The sequence below is a fragment of the Heterodontus francisci genome, unplaced genomic scaffold (assembly GCF_036365525.1).
Source record: "Heterodontus francisci isolate sHetFra1 unplaced genomic scaffold, sHetFra1.hap1 HAP1_SCAFFOLD_304, whole genome shotgun sequence".
Taxonomy (NCBI): domain Eukaryota; kingdom Metazoa; phylum Chordata; class Chondrichthyes; order Heterodontiformes; family Heterodontidae; genus Heterodontus; species Heterodontus francisci.
This window is the reverse complement of record NW_027141800.1, coordinates 1,919,770-1,939,010: the sequence shown is the minus strand read 5'-3', so window position 1 is coordinate 1,939,010 and position 19,241 is coordinate 1,919,770. Positions and strand designations below refer to the sequence as shown.

Genomic DNA, 19,241 nt, shown 5'->3' with positions numbered 1-19,241 from the left:
GTTCTCACGTTCTTCCCTCCCTTCCATTTCCTGATTTACAGTTAGTTCTGGAATGCTGCTTCTATCTTCTATTGTGAAGACCAATGCAAAGTATCTGTTCAATTCATCTGCCACCTCTTTATTTTCCCTTATTGCTTCCCTTTACGCACTTTCCATAGGACCAATAATCTTTTGGTTTAATGGTTTCTTAAATAAAAAGAAACTCTTGCTATCTGTCTGAATATTTCTCGTCAGCTTTCTCTTGTACGTTAAACTTCCCCTCCTTATTAATCTTTTAGTCGTTCTTTGCTGCTTTTTATGTTCTGTCCAATCTTCTGACCTGTTACCCAACTGTGAGCAATTATGTTTTTTTCCTTTAGTTTGATACTAACTTCAACTAATTTTATTAACAACAGATGGTGGGTTCTCCCCTTGGAATTTTTCTTTCTCGCTGGAATGTATCTATTCTGTATATTTTGAAATATCACCTTTAAAGTCTGCAACCGAATCTCCCTTGACCGACTCTTAATCTACTTTGTCAGTTCACGTTTGCTCGCTCTGTTTCCATGCCCACTTAATTGCTCAATTCAGTTTAAGCAAAGTGATTCCAGACACCGCAGTCAGCCGCTGACGTCATCAGTCTGCGCCAAATGCGCCCATGCGCAGATGGGCTCCAGTTCTCTACGAATTGCCAGGACTGGTTACTGCATGCGCCAACAACTTCATCACAAACGTGTACATCGTCATGCAACGCGCCTGGTCGGCTCCTCTCCCCCACAACCCTCACTACGCGCCACCCTCTCCGGCCGCACCGCTCCATCGCCTACCCCGCCTCTCTCCCCCACACCTCGCCACCCCCTCTCCCCCATCCCTCCAGTGCTAGCTCGAGGCGGTGCCACTTCCCTCCACTCTGCCACGTGCTCCTGCATCGCTTGATTCTTAGGGCGGTGCGGTGCGGGAAGGAAACGGGGGCAGGGAGCAGTTACATTCTGGTTTCCTGAGCATAGGTCATTCATCACACATGTGCTAATACCATCATTAGTTAATCCCTCCACGTTTTCCTAGTTTCCTGTCCTTCCTAAATGACATGTACCCTTCACGATTCCGATCCCAGGCTATGTCATCCTGCAGCCATGTCTCCATAACGGTTATCAGATTTTACGTATTTATTTCTATTTGCGATGACAGCTCATCTGTTTTGTTTTGAATGTTATGTGAATTCAGATACAGAATTTTAGTTCTGTCCTGTTATTACTTTTGTAAACTCTAGCCTTGTCTGCTGACTTAAGCTTTGATTTGTCCTTCCTGTCGCTTCCTGTCACGGTCTGTCTATCTTTTCCATACTCATTCCTTTCTCTCTTCCCTTGCCTCCACTCTTTAATTTGGAACCCTCTCTCCTTTGCTGGGTATGCGGTTCGCTAGAGCACTGGACCCAGCATGGTTCAGGTGCAGACTGTCCCTCTTTCTCCCGTTCTGGTGCCAGTGCCCACGAATAGGATTCCACTTTGCTCACAGTCTTTGAGCCACACATTCATTTCACTAATCTCATTTGCCCTGCTTATGTTTACACATAGCGCAGGTAATATGCATGACATTATTACATTTGCGGTTCTGTTCTATAATTTGTTGCCTTGTTCCTCGCTCTTTCCTTGCCCTCCTTATGTTGTTAGTACCTATTTGGACGACGATCACTGGATCCTCCCCCTCCCACTTGAACTTCCTGTCCAGCCCTGAGCAGAGTCCAGAACCCTGACACATACGCAGGTAACACATTTCCGAACTCTCCCCCTTTATTGCAGAAAACAATGTCCATCCCCTCACTATACTGTCCTCTTCTACAACTACATTTGATTCTTCTCCTGCCACGTGAACTGCTTCCTGTTCCATGGTGCCATGCTCAGTCTGCTATATTTATTTATTTTAATTCAGAGATACAGCACTGAAATAGGCTTTTCAGCCCACCGAGTCTGTGCCGACCATCAACCACCCATTTATACTAATCCTACACTAATCCCATATTCCTACCACATCCCCACCTGTCCCTATATTTCTCTACCACCTACCTATGCGAGGGACAATTTATAATGGCCAATTTACCGATTAACCTGCAAGTCTTTGGCATGTGGGAGGAAACCGGAGCACCCGGAGGAAACCCACACAGACACAGGGAGAACTTGCAAACTCCACACAGGCAGTACCCAGAATTGAACCCGGGTCGCTGGAGCTGTGAGGCTGCAGTGCTAACCACTACGCCACTGTGCCACCTATTCTTGACCCCCTTCCCCGTCTGACTCGCAGTCACAGTCTCCTGTCCTTGATCACTGACCAAGACAAGTGACCCTATCCTCAGGGACTGCCTTCTGGAACGAAGTGTCCAGGTAACTATTCCCTTCACTAATACATCGAAGTATCTGCAGCTCGGCCGCCAGCTCAATGACTTTGAGCCTTAGCTCCTCACGCAGCAGACACTACCTACAGACGGGGTTGCCATGGATTTCCCACATACTGCAGACTTGAAATATCACTTGTCTTGTCATCGTTATTGTTAATTTAATAACATTTATTTCCTTTTAATTACTTTGTAGTCCCCCCCCCATAACCGAACTCCATCACTGAGGAAATTCCCTCTTCATGCTCTGTGCCCTCCAGCAGCACTCATTGCAAACGCACAGCTCTGAGAATCCACTGAATGTACACTCTCTGAAAACAATGATCTGTCAGCTTTGCTGGAGCTCAGAAAGCAGTTTAAGCTAGCTACGTAATTAACGAGCTACAGGTTCTCTTCGAGAGCTTGCACATCCCTGTTTAAAATTTTAAGAAACCTCACTTGCCTCTGAACTTAAACAGTAATTTCAATTAATTGTCAAATGTAAACACAATAAATACTAGACTTTAAAGCCTTAAAAATTCTCACTTACCAAATACCCTTCTTTACACTCTGTGCCCTCCTGCAACACTCAGTAGAGGCCAAAGAGCTGCAAAGGTTTATAAATTGCTATCAATTGTTATGAAGGTTATTAAGGGCCACAAATGATTAAAACGTATTGGAAAGGATTATGAAGGAAGTTAAAGAATTTTGAGGAATTCTAAAGAATTATAAACGATTTGAAAGACTGGAAAAGCTTCTACAGATTCTGAAGTTTAACCATGCTTTATAAAGATGTTAGCTACTATAAAGTGTTATACTGTGCTATAACTATTTATGAAGGATTATAAGGTGTCATAAAGGGTTACCATGTGCAAAGAAGTGTCTGAAGGGCGATAAAGGATTATAAACAATTTTAAAGGATGGTAAAGGATTATAATGGCTAAGAAAGTGTTATAAAATGTTAGAGCATGTCATAATGCGTTATAAAGTATTGAAAAGTGTTACAAAGAATTATAAAGTGTTCTAATGTGTTGTAAGTGCTGATGAAGAATTCAGGTTGAAGATTCCCACTATCATTTCTCTTTCAATTGTTTTTATCCTAGTTGCTTTGGAGACGGCTGGTAGGTAGGTCTGCTCCTGACGGGTCCCCCTCGCGCTGTCGCTCTGCTCCAATACATGAACAAGCTGGGCAGGGCTGAGGACCTCAGACCCCGCCCCCAGTCCCTTCTTCCTTCACCATTGGGAACAGCCACGCCCCCACTCTGGTCACCATAGGAACAGTACTCGCCCCCACGCTCCCATTACCATGGGAAAAGGAACCTGCTGCAAAGCCCCATCCCCATGTGGAACAGGTCCCACCCCCTGCCCCGTCACCTTTCAGAACAGTCCCGACTCCATTCCCACTTCACATTTGAGAACATGCCCCGCGGCCATGAAACATCACCATGGGAAAGAGACTCATTCCCCGCCATGTCACCGTATAATGACTGGTCCCACACTCGCTCTTATCTGATAGCATGCGCCCTTTTCCAACTCCCCTGTCAGCATGCGAAGCAATAACCACCAACTACCCCGTCAGCATGTGGAACAGGCCCGGGCGGACTACCCCTTCCACATGTGGAGCAATACCCTTCAACTACCTCCACAGCATGTGGAAGAGGCCCGGTCAAACTACCCCATTAGCATGAGCAACAATCCCTGCCCAACTATTCTGTCACCTTGTGAACAGACCCTGCCCCTGCTGTGACAGACCCAGCCCCTGGCTGTTTGAAAAAGTGAAATAAAATGAGAATCTTTTAGAAACGGTGAGTGATTACAGTCCCTCTTATCATTGAATGAACTTAACATCACGTAAAGGGATATTTCAGCATTTTCTTCAACTGCTGTCTGAACTGAGTCTGGGTTACGGCATAAATCACAGTGTTTGAGCAGCAGCTAAGGGGCTGCAGCATGAAGGCCATTTCCCGCACATAACCAGGAATTCCAGCCACAGACCCAGAATGAAAGTTCATATACCGTATTCTGGTGCATAGCAAAACCACCATTAACATTGCCCATAAAAGTATGAAATTGGCTGAGATAACTAACAGGAAAATGATAGATTTCCATCGGCTCTCCATCTCTGGGTATCTCGGACTCTTGGCACTGCTGTGAGCCCGAAGTCTCCTGCGCCCTCTGCTGCTCAGCAAGATGTGTCTAATGGTGAGAGCATTTAGCAGCAGAATCACCACAAATAAGATCCCCGGGGTTAGAATGTTATGGAGGAACTCGATTGTTGCCCAGACCCGAGAGAAGACAACATCCTTTGTTACAGCACAAAACCAGGGTTGGTTGTGCAAAATATACTGACCTGTTAACATAAAATACCAGAAAATGTTCTTGAAACAGCTCAGCACAGTCACTGCTCCCAGAACCACAGCTGCCGTTTTCTCGGTGCAATATTTTCTTTTCAACTTCTGGCAGCAAATGGCCACAAATCGATCAAAGGTGAAAGTGACGGTGAACCAGACAGAACAGTCTGTGGCTGCATAAAGCAGGACGGCATGGATATTGCAAACGTGGATGGACTCCCGGAAATAAAACTGTTCATGGTAAACAACGGGAATGTGCCTCAGTATCACGTCGAATCTATTGACCAGTAGATCCGCTGATGCCATGGCCACCAGATAGTGAGTGACACATTTGGAAAGACCACACTTGCCTCGAGACAGGATGACAATCGTCATCAAGTTAACTGTGAGGAAGGAAAATAAACAGGCACATTATTTATTAGGCTGTGAGCAAAGTTACCAGTTTGATTGAGGTCTGACTGAGACTTTCAAATGTGTTACTGTGTCTAGCGATTCATTGATTGATACTGAAGGAACAATTAGAATACCTGTGACAACTTGGAAGGAAGGAGAGATTAAAAGGCAAAAGGATGATGCTGAAGTAGTTCAACTCAACGCTTATTATAATCCTCCCCATTCTGCCTTTCCCTTCCTGGTTTCAAGACTGTTCTGTCTCAAAGTGCTCGCAGTCCTGACAAAGGGTCAGCGACCGAAACGATTAAGTCTGTGTCTCCCTCCACAGATGCTACCAGACGTGCTCAGCATCTATAGCACTTTCTTTTTTTTTTAATTTCAACTTTCCAGCATCTGCTGCACTTTAGTCCTGTACAGAACGTTCAGTGCTGGACTGACAGAGAGATTCCCTCGCCTGAGACAGGCAGTTCGGAATTCAATGATTGCAAAACAATGATTGGAAATCAGTCCACTGAAAAATCAATTAAACAAATAATCCCAATTGTCACTAAGTTAACTATAAAGAAGATGAACTTTACACCAGTTTGGAAATAACAGCAGCAGTTTGAAGAAGTACTGGTGACATTTGTAGATTTTTTGCACATTCAGTGATGGAGTAAATTACTATACCTTTGACAGGGCTTTCTGCTAGATACAGCGGCTGAATCTAGTGGAGCCAACGAGGGTCCCCATGTCAGGACAAAAAGGTGAATGAAACCCCTCCGCGGTCTTTTGTACCATCCCGCAGTTCAGTTGAGCGGCACTAGGGCAATTAACTGCCTGGTGCCTGGTCCCGGTACATTTAATCATGGAGATCCCGCCTGTTTAAACGAGTTAAACAGTCACAGGACTAATAGCTCAGTTCTATTAGCAATGCTACTGGGAGCAGTGGAGCTGCTGGTACTACAGCAGGCCTGGGATGTGAAGCATCACTGGAGACCAAACTCCAGATGAATGTGCCAGCAAAACTGCGACATATCAGGTAGCGGCGCCACTAACTATACTACATCAGACATGGGAGCAGATGGGTTGCTGGAGCTCCAGACCACAGTTTAGTCTGGCAGAGTTGCTGGCGTCAGCCAGTGAGCGTTGTCCACTGACAGTACGAAACCAGACCATGGGCCAGGACCATAGTAGGGGATACAGACCCAGATTTGTGCAGTGGAGTCACCGGGAACAATCATGGAGGGGTAACCACTGCTGGTAATACACCAGGTTACGACTGGGACCATCGCATGAGCGTCAGACTCCAGGTGAGTGTAGCAGAGTCACTGGGGCCAGTCAGTGAGTTGGGGCTACTGCTGGTACTGGGAAAAAAGATTACTGCTGAAGTCCAGCCCCCAGGTAATATGGTGCGGTCACCAGTGTCAGTCAGGATACAGGCGATTCTACCACTAGAGCACCAGGCCTCGGAGCAGGACCATCGCTGGACACCGGGACCACTACCGGTACTGAACTAGCCTTGGGAGCAGGGCCATCGTGGTGACCTGAACTCCAGTTAAATATGACGAGGTCACCGGGTCCAGGCAGGGAATGGCCGAATGCTCGTACTACACCTGACCTGAAAGTTGATACATCGCTGGAGCCATGGACCATATAAAAATGAGACAGATTTGTTGGGAACAGTAGAGGTTGGGTGCTGCCAGCACTAAACCAGGATTTAGGCCAGAAGCATTGCTGGAGACACGGAACCCAGGTAAGTGAAAAAATGTGGCTGGGAACCATCAGGCTGCAGGGGAGCCACTGCTGCCAATACACAAGGTCCGTGAACAGGACCATGGCTGGAATCTCGACTTCAGTTAAGTAATGCAGGGTCAGCAGTGACAGTCAGGGATAGGAGGCCCTAGGCCATGTTGGACCAGCCCGAGGAGAAGATCCAGCAAAAAATGTACAGACTTCAGTTGAGTACCGCAGCATCTCCAGGGCCATACAGGGATGGGGCATAAAAGCAAGAAATGCTGGAAATACTCAGCAGGTCTGGCAGCATCTGTACAGAGAGAAGCAGAGTTAACGTTGCAGGTCAGGGACCCTTCTTCAGAACTGGGTTTGGGGCCACTACAATCACTAAACCAAGCCTGGGACTAGGACCATAGCTAGAGAACCAGGCCACTGATAAGTGTGGTGGTGTCACTGGGGCCTGTTCAGGCGTAGAGGCCATTGCCATTACTGCAGCAGCCCTGAAAACCTGGGCAAATGAATCCCCGAGAAATGTTGCAGGGATGCCAAAAGCAACTAACAAGCAGCAGCCACTGACGATGCTACACCAGCCCTCAGAACCAGGCCTTTCACTGGAGTCCCAAACAGCAGGTGTGGCGTGGCGCCTGGATCAGTGCGGGAGTAGGACCCATTGCTGATTCGACACCAGGCCTGGAGGCAGGAACATTGCTGGAGACCTGGAACCCAGCGAAGCACGACGGGTTCACTGGGGCCAGTCACTGAACATGCAATACTGATGGGACTAAACGAGGCCTGGGACCAGGCCATCACTGGAGCCACAGTTACTATTTCTTTACATTGTGGTCACCAGACCCAATCTGGGATATGCGGCCGCTGCCGGTACTGCACCTGGCCTGGGAGCATGCCATTGTCTGGTGATCCAGCACCAGGTAAGGGTGGTGGGGCTGGCGAGCCAGTCAGGAAGGAGCCCCTACTTCTTGTACTATACCAGGCCAGGGACCAGGCCCATCGTTGGATCGCCAGACACCAAGTAAGTGCGGTCAGTCACTGAGGGAGCGTGATCACAGTCAGTACTACACCAGGACTTAACCACAGTAAATGGCTGGAGACCCAAATGCCTGTTAAGTGTGGTGGTGTTCCGTTGACATGCATGGTGCATTGCGTGTACTACACCTGGTCTGGAACCATAACCATCGCTGGACAAACGGATCTCTAATGATTGTGGCAGTGTCAGCGAGCTCAGACAGGAAGGCAAGCCCTTGCCATTAATTAAGAGATATCCTTCTTTTTCTTTCATTAAATAAAGCTTATAGTTTATAACGTACAGGCATTTCAAAGGAAATCAGAAATAAATTACATATTCTTCACAAAGCATCGCATTGATTTTTGTAAGACATTTGACAAGGTCCCACATGGCAGACTGATCATTGAAATGAAAGCCTATGGGATGCAGGTGACTGTTGCATGTTGGATCCAAAATTAGCTCAGAGATAGGAAACAAAGGCTAGTCATTGACGTTGTTTTTGTGAATGAAAAGCTGTTTCCAGTGGCGTTCCACAGGGCTCAGTTTTGGGAACAAAAACAAGAAATGTTAAAATCACTCAGCAGGTCTGGCAGCATCTGTGGAAAGATAAGCAGAGTTAACGTTTCGGGTCACTGACCCTTCTTCAGAACCTTCAGTGTTGGGTCCTTTGCTGTTTGCAGCATTTATGAATGATTTGGAATATGATTGGTAAATTTTCTGATGGCACAAATGTTGGCCGTGCAGTCGTCAGTGAAGAGGATCGACTCCAGAAAGATTTCAGTGGTTTGGTTGACTGGGCAGAAAAGTGGCAAATGTAATTAAACCCAGATAAATGTGTGGTAATGCATTTGGGGAGGGCAAATAACGCAAGAAAAAATACAGCAAACGGGAGGGCATTGAGAGGGTTAGAAGAGGTGAGAGACCTTGCAGGTCGCTGAAGGTGGAGGTACAGAGGTAGATGGAGTGGTGAAGAAGGCGCATGGAATGCTTTTCTTTATTGGTCAGGGATAGAATACAAAGACAGAGATATAATGCTGCAACAGTATAAAACACTGGCTGAGTCACAGCTGGAGTGCTGCATACAGTTCTGGTCACCACATTGCAGAAAGGACATAATTGCTCTGGAAGAAGTACGGAGGAGATTTAAAAGAATGTTGCCAGGGCTTGAAAGTTTCAGCTATGAGGAAAGATTAGATAGGTTTGTTTTCTTTAGAATAGTGAAGGCTGTGGGGTTAATTAATTGACGTGTACATAATGATGAGGGGCCTAGATGGAGCAGACAGGAAGGATCTGGTTCCCCGGGTGGAGTAGTCAGTTACCAGGGGCACAGATTTAAGGTGATTATAGCAGGAATAGTGGGGACATGAGGAAACGTTTTTCACTGAGAGGGTGGTGGATGTTTGGAATTCACTGTCAGGAACGATGATGGAGGCAGAAAGCATCAATTCTTTTAAAAGGTACCTGAACAAGCATCTGAAGTGCTGGAACCTGCAAGGCTATGGACCAGCTGATGGATGGTGGGAATAGCTTGGGCGGCTAGTATTTTTTTGTCTGGCACAGACACGATGAGCTGAATCGCCTCCTTCTGTGCTGTAATTTTTCTATGGTTGTTTGTCAGACATCTCGATGTCCAAGAAAAAATTATTTGTACAGGTGCTGGAGGCAGGGTATTGAATATTATTCAAGGCGAGGTCGATAGATTACTGTTAGGTGAGGAAATCAACGGTTATCGGGGTCGATGAGATTGTGGAATTAGAAACACAAACAGATCCTCCCTGACCTTATTGAATAGTGGTGCAGGATCGAGGAGCCGAATGGTCTACGTCTATTGTTAATTCTATTCCTGTGATGGGGCGTTTCAGATGGATGTATCTTGCTGAATGGGGGATCCATTGGTGGAATAAAAGTTACCCTATTTGCACTGGAGTGTTATCAGGAACTGTCTCACAGCCTGTCTGTGTTGATGGGAACCAGATTACATCCTCTTCATCCTCCTCATGAGGTGGCCTCCCGATTCCCCTGTTGTCACGATGGCAATGATTTGAAGTGTGCAGCAGAAAACACAAAGTTGTGCACCTGTTCTACCGTGTACTACAGGGCTCCCCATGAGCCGTTCATGCATTGGAAGCAGTGCTTCATCACGCCGATTGCTTGCTCTGCGATGTATCTGTTGGCTCCATTTTTCACGTTAAACCTGTGTTATTTTTGGTTGCTTGGGGACAGAGGGGTGTGAGTTTGGGCGGAGAGAATTAATTATCTATGGAAAGAGTTGGTGGCCTTATTCTCTGGAAAACCACATTTTGGTGCTCCTTGGAGGGTCGAAGTCGTTGTGAACATGCACTGCTTCAGAATGAAGGGATCATGGCTACTGCCAGATTAGTGGACATTCACCGAAATGATATATTGTGCATGGTCACATGGCGGCTGTGCAGTAATGGTGTGAGAGTTCTTTCAGATCCTATACCTTTCCCCATTGACATATGAGGTTCCACAGAGCCACGTACACCATTGCAAATCCCGCTCTCCTGGCAAAGCCATGGGACCTCACATCGTGCTGCTCCCTGCAGAGGGAGAAACAGTGTATCACCTAACCGAGTATAGATGACATCTGTCGTCTCCCGGACGCATCGATGAACTGTATGCAGTGACTCATTGGATACATTGCCGGCTCCTGCCTGCATAGCTCCGGGTGCAAAGAAGTTCAATGAAACTGAAACTGGCCGCCACATCCTTGCCCTGGTGCGCATCTTTTAGTTTTGGTTGCAGCAACTTTGACAGAAGTGGAGGTGCGGAGCGAACTTGCAGCTGGTCAGTTTCAGTGCAAGTTAAAAGTTAATTCCCTTTTGTTTTCGGAGGACCAGGGGACTGCTGGGTAAGTAAAAACTATATATTTGGGGAGTGGCTCTATCCGAGACACGACACGTGTCCTGTCTCCCACCCACCCTCCTCCTCTAACCAAAAAAAGGACTCTTGTGTGTTGATAAGGTAAACTTTTTATTTAAAAAGTTCTGTCCGTCGGATTGCTAAGCGAACAAGTTTTGACTTTTTTTTTTGGTTTTCCAGCAGATTTGTTGGGACTTAAGAACAGTGGGAATGGAGGTTAAGGCAGTTGCATGTTCCTCCTGCAGAATGTGGGAGGTAAGGGTCGCCAAGAGTGTCCCTGCTGACTGCATCTGCGGGATGTTCACCCAACTCCAGCTCCTCAAAGACCGCGTTAGGGAACTGGAGCTGGAGCTGGATGAACTTCGGATCATTCGGGAGGTGGAGGGGGTTATTGAGAGGAGTTATGGGGAGGTAGTCGCACCTCAGGTAAAATAAGTAGGTAGATGGGTTACTGTCAGGGGAAGGAGAGGGAACCAGCAGGCAGTTGTGGGATCCCCTGTGGCCGTTTCCCTCAACAACAGGTATACCGTTTTGGATACTGTTGCGGGGGACGACTTAACAGGGGTAAGCAACGGAGTACAGGTCTCTGGCACAGAATCTGTCCCTGTTGCTCAGAAGGGAAGGGGGAAGAGGAGCAGAGCATTAGTCATTGGGGACTCCATAGTTAGGGGAACAGATAGGAGGTTCTGTGGGAACGAGAGAGACTCACGGTTGGTGTGTTGCCTCCCAGGTGCCAGGGTTCGTGATGTCTCGGATCGTGTTTTTGGGATCCTTAAGGGGGAGGGGGAGCAGCCCCAAGTCGTGGTACACATAGGCACCAACGACATAGGTAGGAAGAGAGATGGGGATTTAAGGCAGAAATTCAGGGAGCTAGGGTGGAAGCTTAGAGCGAGAACAAATAGAGTTGTTATCTTTGGGTTGTTGCCCGTGCCACATGACAGCGAAGAGAGGAATAGGGAGAGAGAGGAGTTGAACACGTGGCTGCAGGGATGGTGTAGGAGGGAGGATTTTGATTTCCTGGATAATTGGGGCTCTTTCTGGGGTAGGTGGGACCTCTACAAACAGGAGGGTCTTCACCTGGACCAGAAGGGTACCAATATCCTGGGGGGGGGGGGGGGGGAGATTTGCTAGTGCTCTTCGGGGGTGTTTAAACTAATTCAGCAGGGGAATGGAACCTAAATTGTAGTTCCAGTGTACAGGATGTTGAGAGTAGTGAGGTCAGGGATAAGGTTACAAGGACGCAAGAGGGCACTGGCAAGTAAGAACTTGGTTTAAAGTGTGTCTACTTCAACGCCAGAGGCATCCGCAATAAGGTGGGTGAGCTTGCAGCATGGGTTGGTACCTGGGATCTCGATGTTGTGGCCATTTCGGAGACATGGTAGAGCAGGGGCAGGAATGGATGTTGCAGGTTCCGGGATTTAGGTGTTTCAGTAAGAACAGAGAAGATGGTAAAAGGGGGGGGGGGTGGTGTGGCATTGTTAATCAAGGAGAGTATTACAGCGTCAGAAAGGACGTTGGAGGACTCGTCTACTGAGGTAGTATGGGCCGAGGTTAGAAACAGGAGAGGAGAGTTCACCCTGTTGGGAGTCTTCTATAGACCTCTGAATAGTTCCAGAGATGTAGAGGAAAGGATAGCGAAGATGATTCTCGACAGGAGCGAGAGTAACAGGGTAGTTGTTATGGGGGACTTTGACTTTCCAAATATTGACTGGAAATACGACAGTTCGAGTACGTTAGATGGGTCAGTTTTTGTCCAGTGTGTGCAGGAGGGTTTTCTGACACAGTATGTAGACAGGCCAACCAGGGGCGATGCCACATTGGATTTGGTACTGGGTAATGAATCAGGCCAGGTTTTAGATTTAGATGTCGGTGAGCACTTTCGTGATAGTGATCACAAGGGGTGGCACAGTGGCGCAGTGGTTAGCACTGCAGCCTCACAGCTCCAGCGACCCGGGTCGATTCTGGGTACTGCCTGTGCGGAGTTTGCAAGTTCTCCCTGTGTCTGCGTGGGTTTCCTCCGAGTGCTCCGGTTTCCTCCCACATGCCAAAGACTTGCAGGTTGATAGGTTAATTGGTCATTATAAATTGCCCCAAGTATCGGTAGGTGGTAGGGGAATATATAGGGACAGGTGGGGATGTTTTAGGAATATGGGATTAGTGTACGATTAGTATAAATGGGTGGTTGATGGTCGGCACAGACTCGGTGGGCCGAAGGGCCTGTTTCAGTGCTGTATCTCTAATCTAAACTAAATTCGGTTAGGTTTACCTTAGCGATGGGCAGGGACAGGTATATACCGCAGGGCTAGAATTATAGCTGTGGGAAAGGAAATTATGATGCGATTAGGCAAGATTTAGGATGCGTAGGATGGGGAAGGAAACTGCAGGGGATGGGCACAATCGAAATGTGGAGGTTTTTCAAAGAGCAGCGACTGCGTGTCCTTGATAAGTATGTACCTGTCAGGCAGGGAGGAAGTTGTCGAGCGAGGGAGCCGTGGTTTATGAAAGGAGTTGAAGCGCTTCTCAAGAGGAAGAAGAAGGCTTATGTTCGGATGAGACGTGAAGGCTCAGTTAGGGCGCTTGAGAGTTGCAAGCTAGCCAGGAAGGATCTAAAGGGAGAGCTAAGAAGAGCAAGGAGAGGACACGAGAAGTCATTGGCGCATAGGATCAAGGAAAACCCTAAGGCTTTCGAAAGGTATAGCAGGAATAAAAGAATGACTAGAGTTAGATTAGGGCCAATCAAGGATAGTATTGGGAAGTTGTGTGTGGAATCAGAGGAGATAGGGGAAGCGTTAAATGAATCATTTTCGTCAGTATTTACAATAGAGAAAGAAAATGTTGTCGAGGAGAATACTGAGATTCAGACTACCAGGCTAGATGGGATTGAGTTTCACAAGGAGGAGGTGTTATCAATTTTGGTAAGTGTGACAATAGATAAGTCCCCTGGGCCAGATGGGCCAGATGGGATTTATCCAAGGATTCTCTGGGAAGTAAGGGAGGAGATTGCAGAGCCTTTGTCCTTGATCTTTTTGTCGTCATTGTCGACAGGAATAGTGCCAGAAGACTGGAGGATAGCAAATGTTGTCCCCTTGTTCAAGAAGGGGAGTAGAGACAGCCCTGGTAATTATAGACCTGTGAGCCTTACTTCGGTTGTGGGTAAAATGTTGGAAAAGGTTATAAGAGACAGTATTTTTAATCATCTTGAAAAGAATAAGTTCATTAGCGGTAGTCAGCACGGTTTTGTGAAGGGTCGGTCGTGCCTCACAAACCTTATTGAGTTTTTTGAGAAGGTGACCAAACAGGTGGATGAGGGTAAAGCAGTGGATGTGGTGTATATGGATTTCAGTAAGGCGTTTAATAAGGTTCCCCACGGTAGGCTATTGCAGAAAATACGGATGTATGGGGTTGAAGGTGATTTAGAGCTTTGGATCAGAAATTGGCTAGCTGAAAGAAGACAGAGGGTGGTCGCTGATGGCAAATGTTCATCCTGCAGTTCAGTGACTAGTGGTGTTCCGCAAGGATCTGTTTTAGGGCCACTGCTGTTTGTTATTTTTATAAATGACCTGGAAGAGGGTGTAGAAGGGTGGGTTAGTAAATTTGCGGATGACACGAAGGTCGGTGGAGTTGTGGATAGTGCCGAAGGATGTTGTAGGGTACAGAGGGACATAGATAGGCTGCAGAGCTGGGCTGAGAGATGGCAAATAGAGTTTAATGCGGAAAAGTGTGAGGTGATTCACTTTGGAAGGAGTAACAGGAATGCAGAGTACTGGGCTAATGGGAAGATTCTTGGTAGTGTAGATGAGCAGAGAGATCTTGGTGTCCAGGTACATAAATCCCTGAAAGTTGCTACCCAGTTTAATAGGGCTGTTAAGAAGGCAGATGGTGTGTTAGCTTTTATTAGTAGGGGGATCGAGTTTCGGAGCCACGAGGTCATGCTGCAGCTGTAACAAACTCTGGTGCGGCCGCAGCTGGAGTATTGCATGCAGTTCTGGTCACCGCATTAGAGGAAGGATGTGGAAGTTTTGGAAAGGGTGCAGAGGAGATTTACTAGGAAGTTGCCTGGTTTGGAGGGAAGGTCTTACGAGGAAAGGCTGAGGGACTTGAGGTTGTTTTCGTTGGAGAGAAGGAGGGAGAGAGGTGACTTAATAGAGACATATAAGATAATCAGAGGGTTAGATAGTGTGGATAGTGAGAGTCTTTTTCCTCAGCTGGTGATGGTAAACACGAGGGGACATAGCTTTAAGTTGAGGGGAGATAGATATCGGACAGATGTTAGAGGTAGTTTATTTACACAGAGAGTAGTAGGGGCGTGGAACGCCCTGCCTGCAACAGTAGTAGACTCTCCATCTTTAAGGTCATTTCAGTGGTCATTGGATAGACATATGTATGAAAATGGAATAGTGTAGGTCAGATAGTTTCACAGGTCGGCGCAACATCGAGGGCCGAAGGGCCTGTAATGCGCTGTAATGTTCTAATCCTAATTCTAATTCTAATCTCCAGGTCCTGTTGTCGAAGGTGCAACAGCTCTGTGACCATCTCCTTCTTGAATTGGAGTTGCCTCACACACTCATCCTGGGTTAGTTGTAGGTAAAAAATTTGCTCTTGGCGAAGGCTGGCTGGGTAGGACTGACTCCTCCTCCTCCCCTTCTTTCTTTGCAGAGATTCCTCTGTTCCATTCCGTGATCACTGCTACAGACCCAGATGCACTGTATCATACCTCGTCCAGAACTGAGTCACCAAATCCTCTGGCCTCGTGTATGCAACAACTGGCAATAACCCAATCCTCCCACCTTCACCGCCCTACACGGTGCAATAAAATAATTCACAGTACCACCATTAACGTTTCCATAGCAGAAGTATGCTATCAGCCCTTCACCTGCATGCAGAATGCCTGGACCTTATAAATAATGCTGGAGGGGACGTTCCTGGTGCTACCAAACGCATTTTGACCTGAGACTGACTAACACAGGTGGTCAATGGACACACAGAGATCAAGCTTCAAAAACGGGTGTCAACGCTGCAAGAATCCACAGCCCAATATGGAGCACAACATGGGACATTACGGTGATGGCCAGCAGATTGTCCCATACATTTGCGTAGTTTCTGGTTTTGCAGCACTGGCATCAGTGTATCTATGCAGCCCAAAACAACGGTCAGGGTGAGATACGGAGGGAAAGAAATTCTCCAACAACACTCAAGAAGCTCATGAACATCCCGGACGAAACGACACGGGCGGCACAGTGGCGCAGTGGTTCGCACCGCAGCCTCACAGCTGCAGCGACATGGCTTCAGTTCTAGGTACTGCACTGTGTGGAGTTTGAATGTTCTCCTTGTGACTGCGTGGGTTTCCTCCAGGTGCTCCGGTTTCTTGCCAAAGCCTTGCAGGTTGATAGGTAAATTGGCCCTTGTAAATTTCCCCTAGTGTCGGCAGGAGAATAGTGGAGATGTGACAGAGAATATGGGATTCATGTAGGATTAATAGCGACAGACAGCATGGTTTTGTGATGGGGAGGTCGTGTCTTACGAATTTGATTGAGTTTTTTGAGGAAGTGACGAAGATGATTGATGAAGGAAGGGTAGTCGATGTTATCTAAATGGACTGTAGTAAAGGCTTTGACAAGGTCCCTCATGTCCGACTGATACAAAAGGTGAAGTCACATGGGATCAGAGGGGAGGTGGCAAGATGGATACAGAACTGGCTCGGTCATAGAAGACAGAGGGTAGCAGTGGATGGGTGTTTTTCTGAATGGAGGGATGTGACTAGTGTTGTTCCACAGGAATCAGTGCTGAGACCTTTGCTCTTTGCAGTATACATCAATGATTTGGAGGGAAATGTAGCTGGTCTGATTAGTAAGTTTGCGGACGACACAAAGGTTGGTGGAGTTGAGGATAATGATGAGGATTGTCAGAGGATACAGCAGGATATAGATCGGTTAGAGACTTGGGCGGAGAAATGGCAGATGGAGATTAATCCGGACAAGTGTGATGTAATGCTTTTTGGAAGGTCTAATGCAGGTGAGGTTCGAGAAACTCGGATTGTTTTCACTGGAACGACGGAGGTGGAGGGGCGACATGATGGAGGTTGACTAAGTTATGCGCTGCATGGACAGGGTGGATAGTCAAAAGCTTTTTCCCAGGGTGGAAGAGTCAGTTACTCGGGGTCATAGGTTTAAGGTGCGAGGGGCAAAGTTTAGAGGGGATGTGCGAGGCAAGTTTTTTACACAGAGGGTGGTGAGTGCTTGGAACTTGCTGCCAGTGGATGTAGTGGACGCAGATATGATAACGACGTTTAAGAGACATCTTGACTAATACATAAATAGGAAGGGACTACAAGGATATGGGCCCCAGAAGTGCAGAAGGTGTTAGTTTCGGCCAGCATCAGGATCGGCGCTGGTTTGGAGGGCCGAATGGCCTGTTCCTTTGCTGCACTGTTCTTTGTTCTTGTTGTTCTTTTGATTAGTATAAATGGGTGGTTGTTGGTCAGCACAGACTCGGTGGGCCGAAGGGCCTTTTTCAGTGCAATAAACCTGCTGATTGACATCCCATCCAAAAACATTCGCTCTCTCCACCACCGACACACAGTGGCAGCAGTGTGTACCATCTACAAGATGCACTCCAGCAACACACCAACGCTCTTTAGGCAGCATCTTCCAAAATCACGACCTCTACCAACGAGAAGAACAAGGGCAGCAAATGCCGGAAACACCACCACCTGCAAGTTCCCCTCCAAGCCACACACCATCTCGACTTGGAGCTTTATCGCTGTTGCTTCCCTGTCGCTGTGTTAAAATCCTGAAACATTCCTTTCCAGCAGCACTGTGGATGTACCTCCCTCACATGAACTGCAGCAAGTCAACTCACAACCACCTACTCATAGGCAATTTGGGAATTGTGATAAATGCTTGCCTAGCCAGCGACGCCCACATCCAATGAGTAAATAAAAACATAAATAAATACGAAGCTTAAATGAGAAGTAGAGTAATTGTCTCAAATGTGATCTACGCATCTAATGAATCACTTTTAAAGATCTCATAGCTGTATTTAGAGTCTTTCCAGAGACACCAACAGGAGTAAAGATGAGAGTAATTTAGAAGAGCAGTTAGAAAATACTTACCAGCAATGCCAACAACAAGGAGGGCAAAGTAAATGACAGGAGAAGTAATGCAGTTGAAGATGGTTTATATATTCAATAGCTGGATAGCGAAGCTTACCAGGTACAGCAACAGTAGCCAGGATGGGGTAATAAAAGTACTGAATAATCGAAAGTGAGAGCAAAATCCGCCAGTTTAAAGATAGCTCATCATAGTATGCAGAAAGATAGTCAAACTCCCAGGAGAAACTCCTGTCTGTTGTTGCAGCATTCCGATCTATTGTTTTAAGATTATGACCCATTCCTGTAACATTCCAAGCTATTGTTCTCAGATTTTGACCCATTGTTGCAGCATTCCAATCTATTTTTCTCAGACTCAAATGTATTCGCGCTCCCTGCCTCTGATGCCACTGATCTCTGTTGGTGCCAGAGGTGATGTTCGCTCTAACACGATGGGGTAGCACATTGAAAGGAGTCCCTTATTAATAGTAGAGGTGAAATCTCCAGTGTCACAATTTGGGTCCATGGAGGCTGACAATAATCACAGTCACTGAACAGACAGGTGCAGTTAACTCCTTCCAATCAAACACAGCTTGAATCACAATAAAATGGTGCTCGAGGGCTGGAGGAGGCAAATGTTAAACCCTCTTTTAAACAGGAGAGATGTGATAAACCATGTAATTACAGGTCTATCAGGCAAACCTCGGTGAAATGTTGGGGACATCCTTCCAGTCTATAATCTGAGACAAGGAAATTGTGCTTTTCAGAAAGCATGAGATTATAAATGAGAAGCAACACAGATATGTTAATGGTAAATCATGTCTGTCAATGGCCGTCTAGCCCTTTGCTGATGCATTGGAGAGAGTTGATGAGGATTGCACGGTTGATGCTTTGTATTTGGACGATAAAAAGCCTTGGAATCAAGTAACATTTAATAAACCCATTTGGGATCTCTGAACCTCATGGATTAAAGGGGTAGTGGGAGCATGGAGATGATATTAGCTGAATAACATAATGCCGAGAGAAGCGGTGAACGTTTGTTGTTCGGACACTAGAGGGTAGAGCATAGAGTATAGAATGGCGTTGCCCAGGCGTCAGTACTAGAAGCACTGCCTAGACTTATATATAACGGGTATAACTTCAAATTCCTCAGACGATAGAGACTCGGGCATATGAAAAAGCAATGCGAATGAAATGTGGTAAGAGGGAGGATGAGGTCCTGAAAGCAGATTTTACGGAGCGAAGAAGGATATGAAAAAGCAGGATCTCAAAAGCAGTAATCTCAGGATTCCTCCCAGTCCCACGTGCAACTGAGTATAGGAGTGGAAGACTTGAGCGATTGAACACGTGGCAGGATAATTGGTGTAAGAGGGTGGGCGTCAGATTTCTACGACATTAGAACAGCTTCTGGAGCAGGTGGGACTTGTGCATGATGGATGG

The 19,241-nt window shown here is 46.8% G+C and overlaps 1 protein-coding gene across 1 annotated transcript in view; it reads right to left on the bottom strand.

Annotated features, from left to right (window-relative positions):
• LOC137364723 (probable G-protein coupled receptor 139) overlaps positions 1–18,145 on the bottom strand; it is an 80,147-nt gene extending 62,002 nt beyond the window's left edge. Inside the window, exons 1-3 of the mRNA XM_068027754.1 lie at positions 17,923–18,145; positions 4,485–5,081; positions 2,418–2,424 (exon numbers count right to left, since the gene is read on the bottom strand). Of these exons, the coding sequence (XP_067883855.1) occupies positions 2,418–2,424; positions 4,485–5,081; positions 17,923–18,145 (827 nt within the window). The remainder of the gene's footprint in view (positions 1–2,417; positions 2,425–4,484; positions 5,082–17,922) is intronic.
• Positions 18,146–19,241: the final 1,096 nt, after the last annotated feature.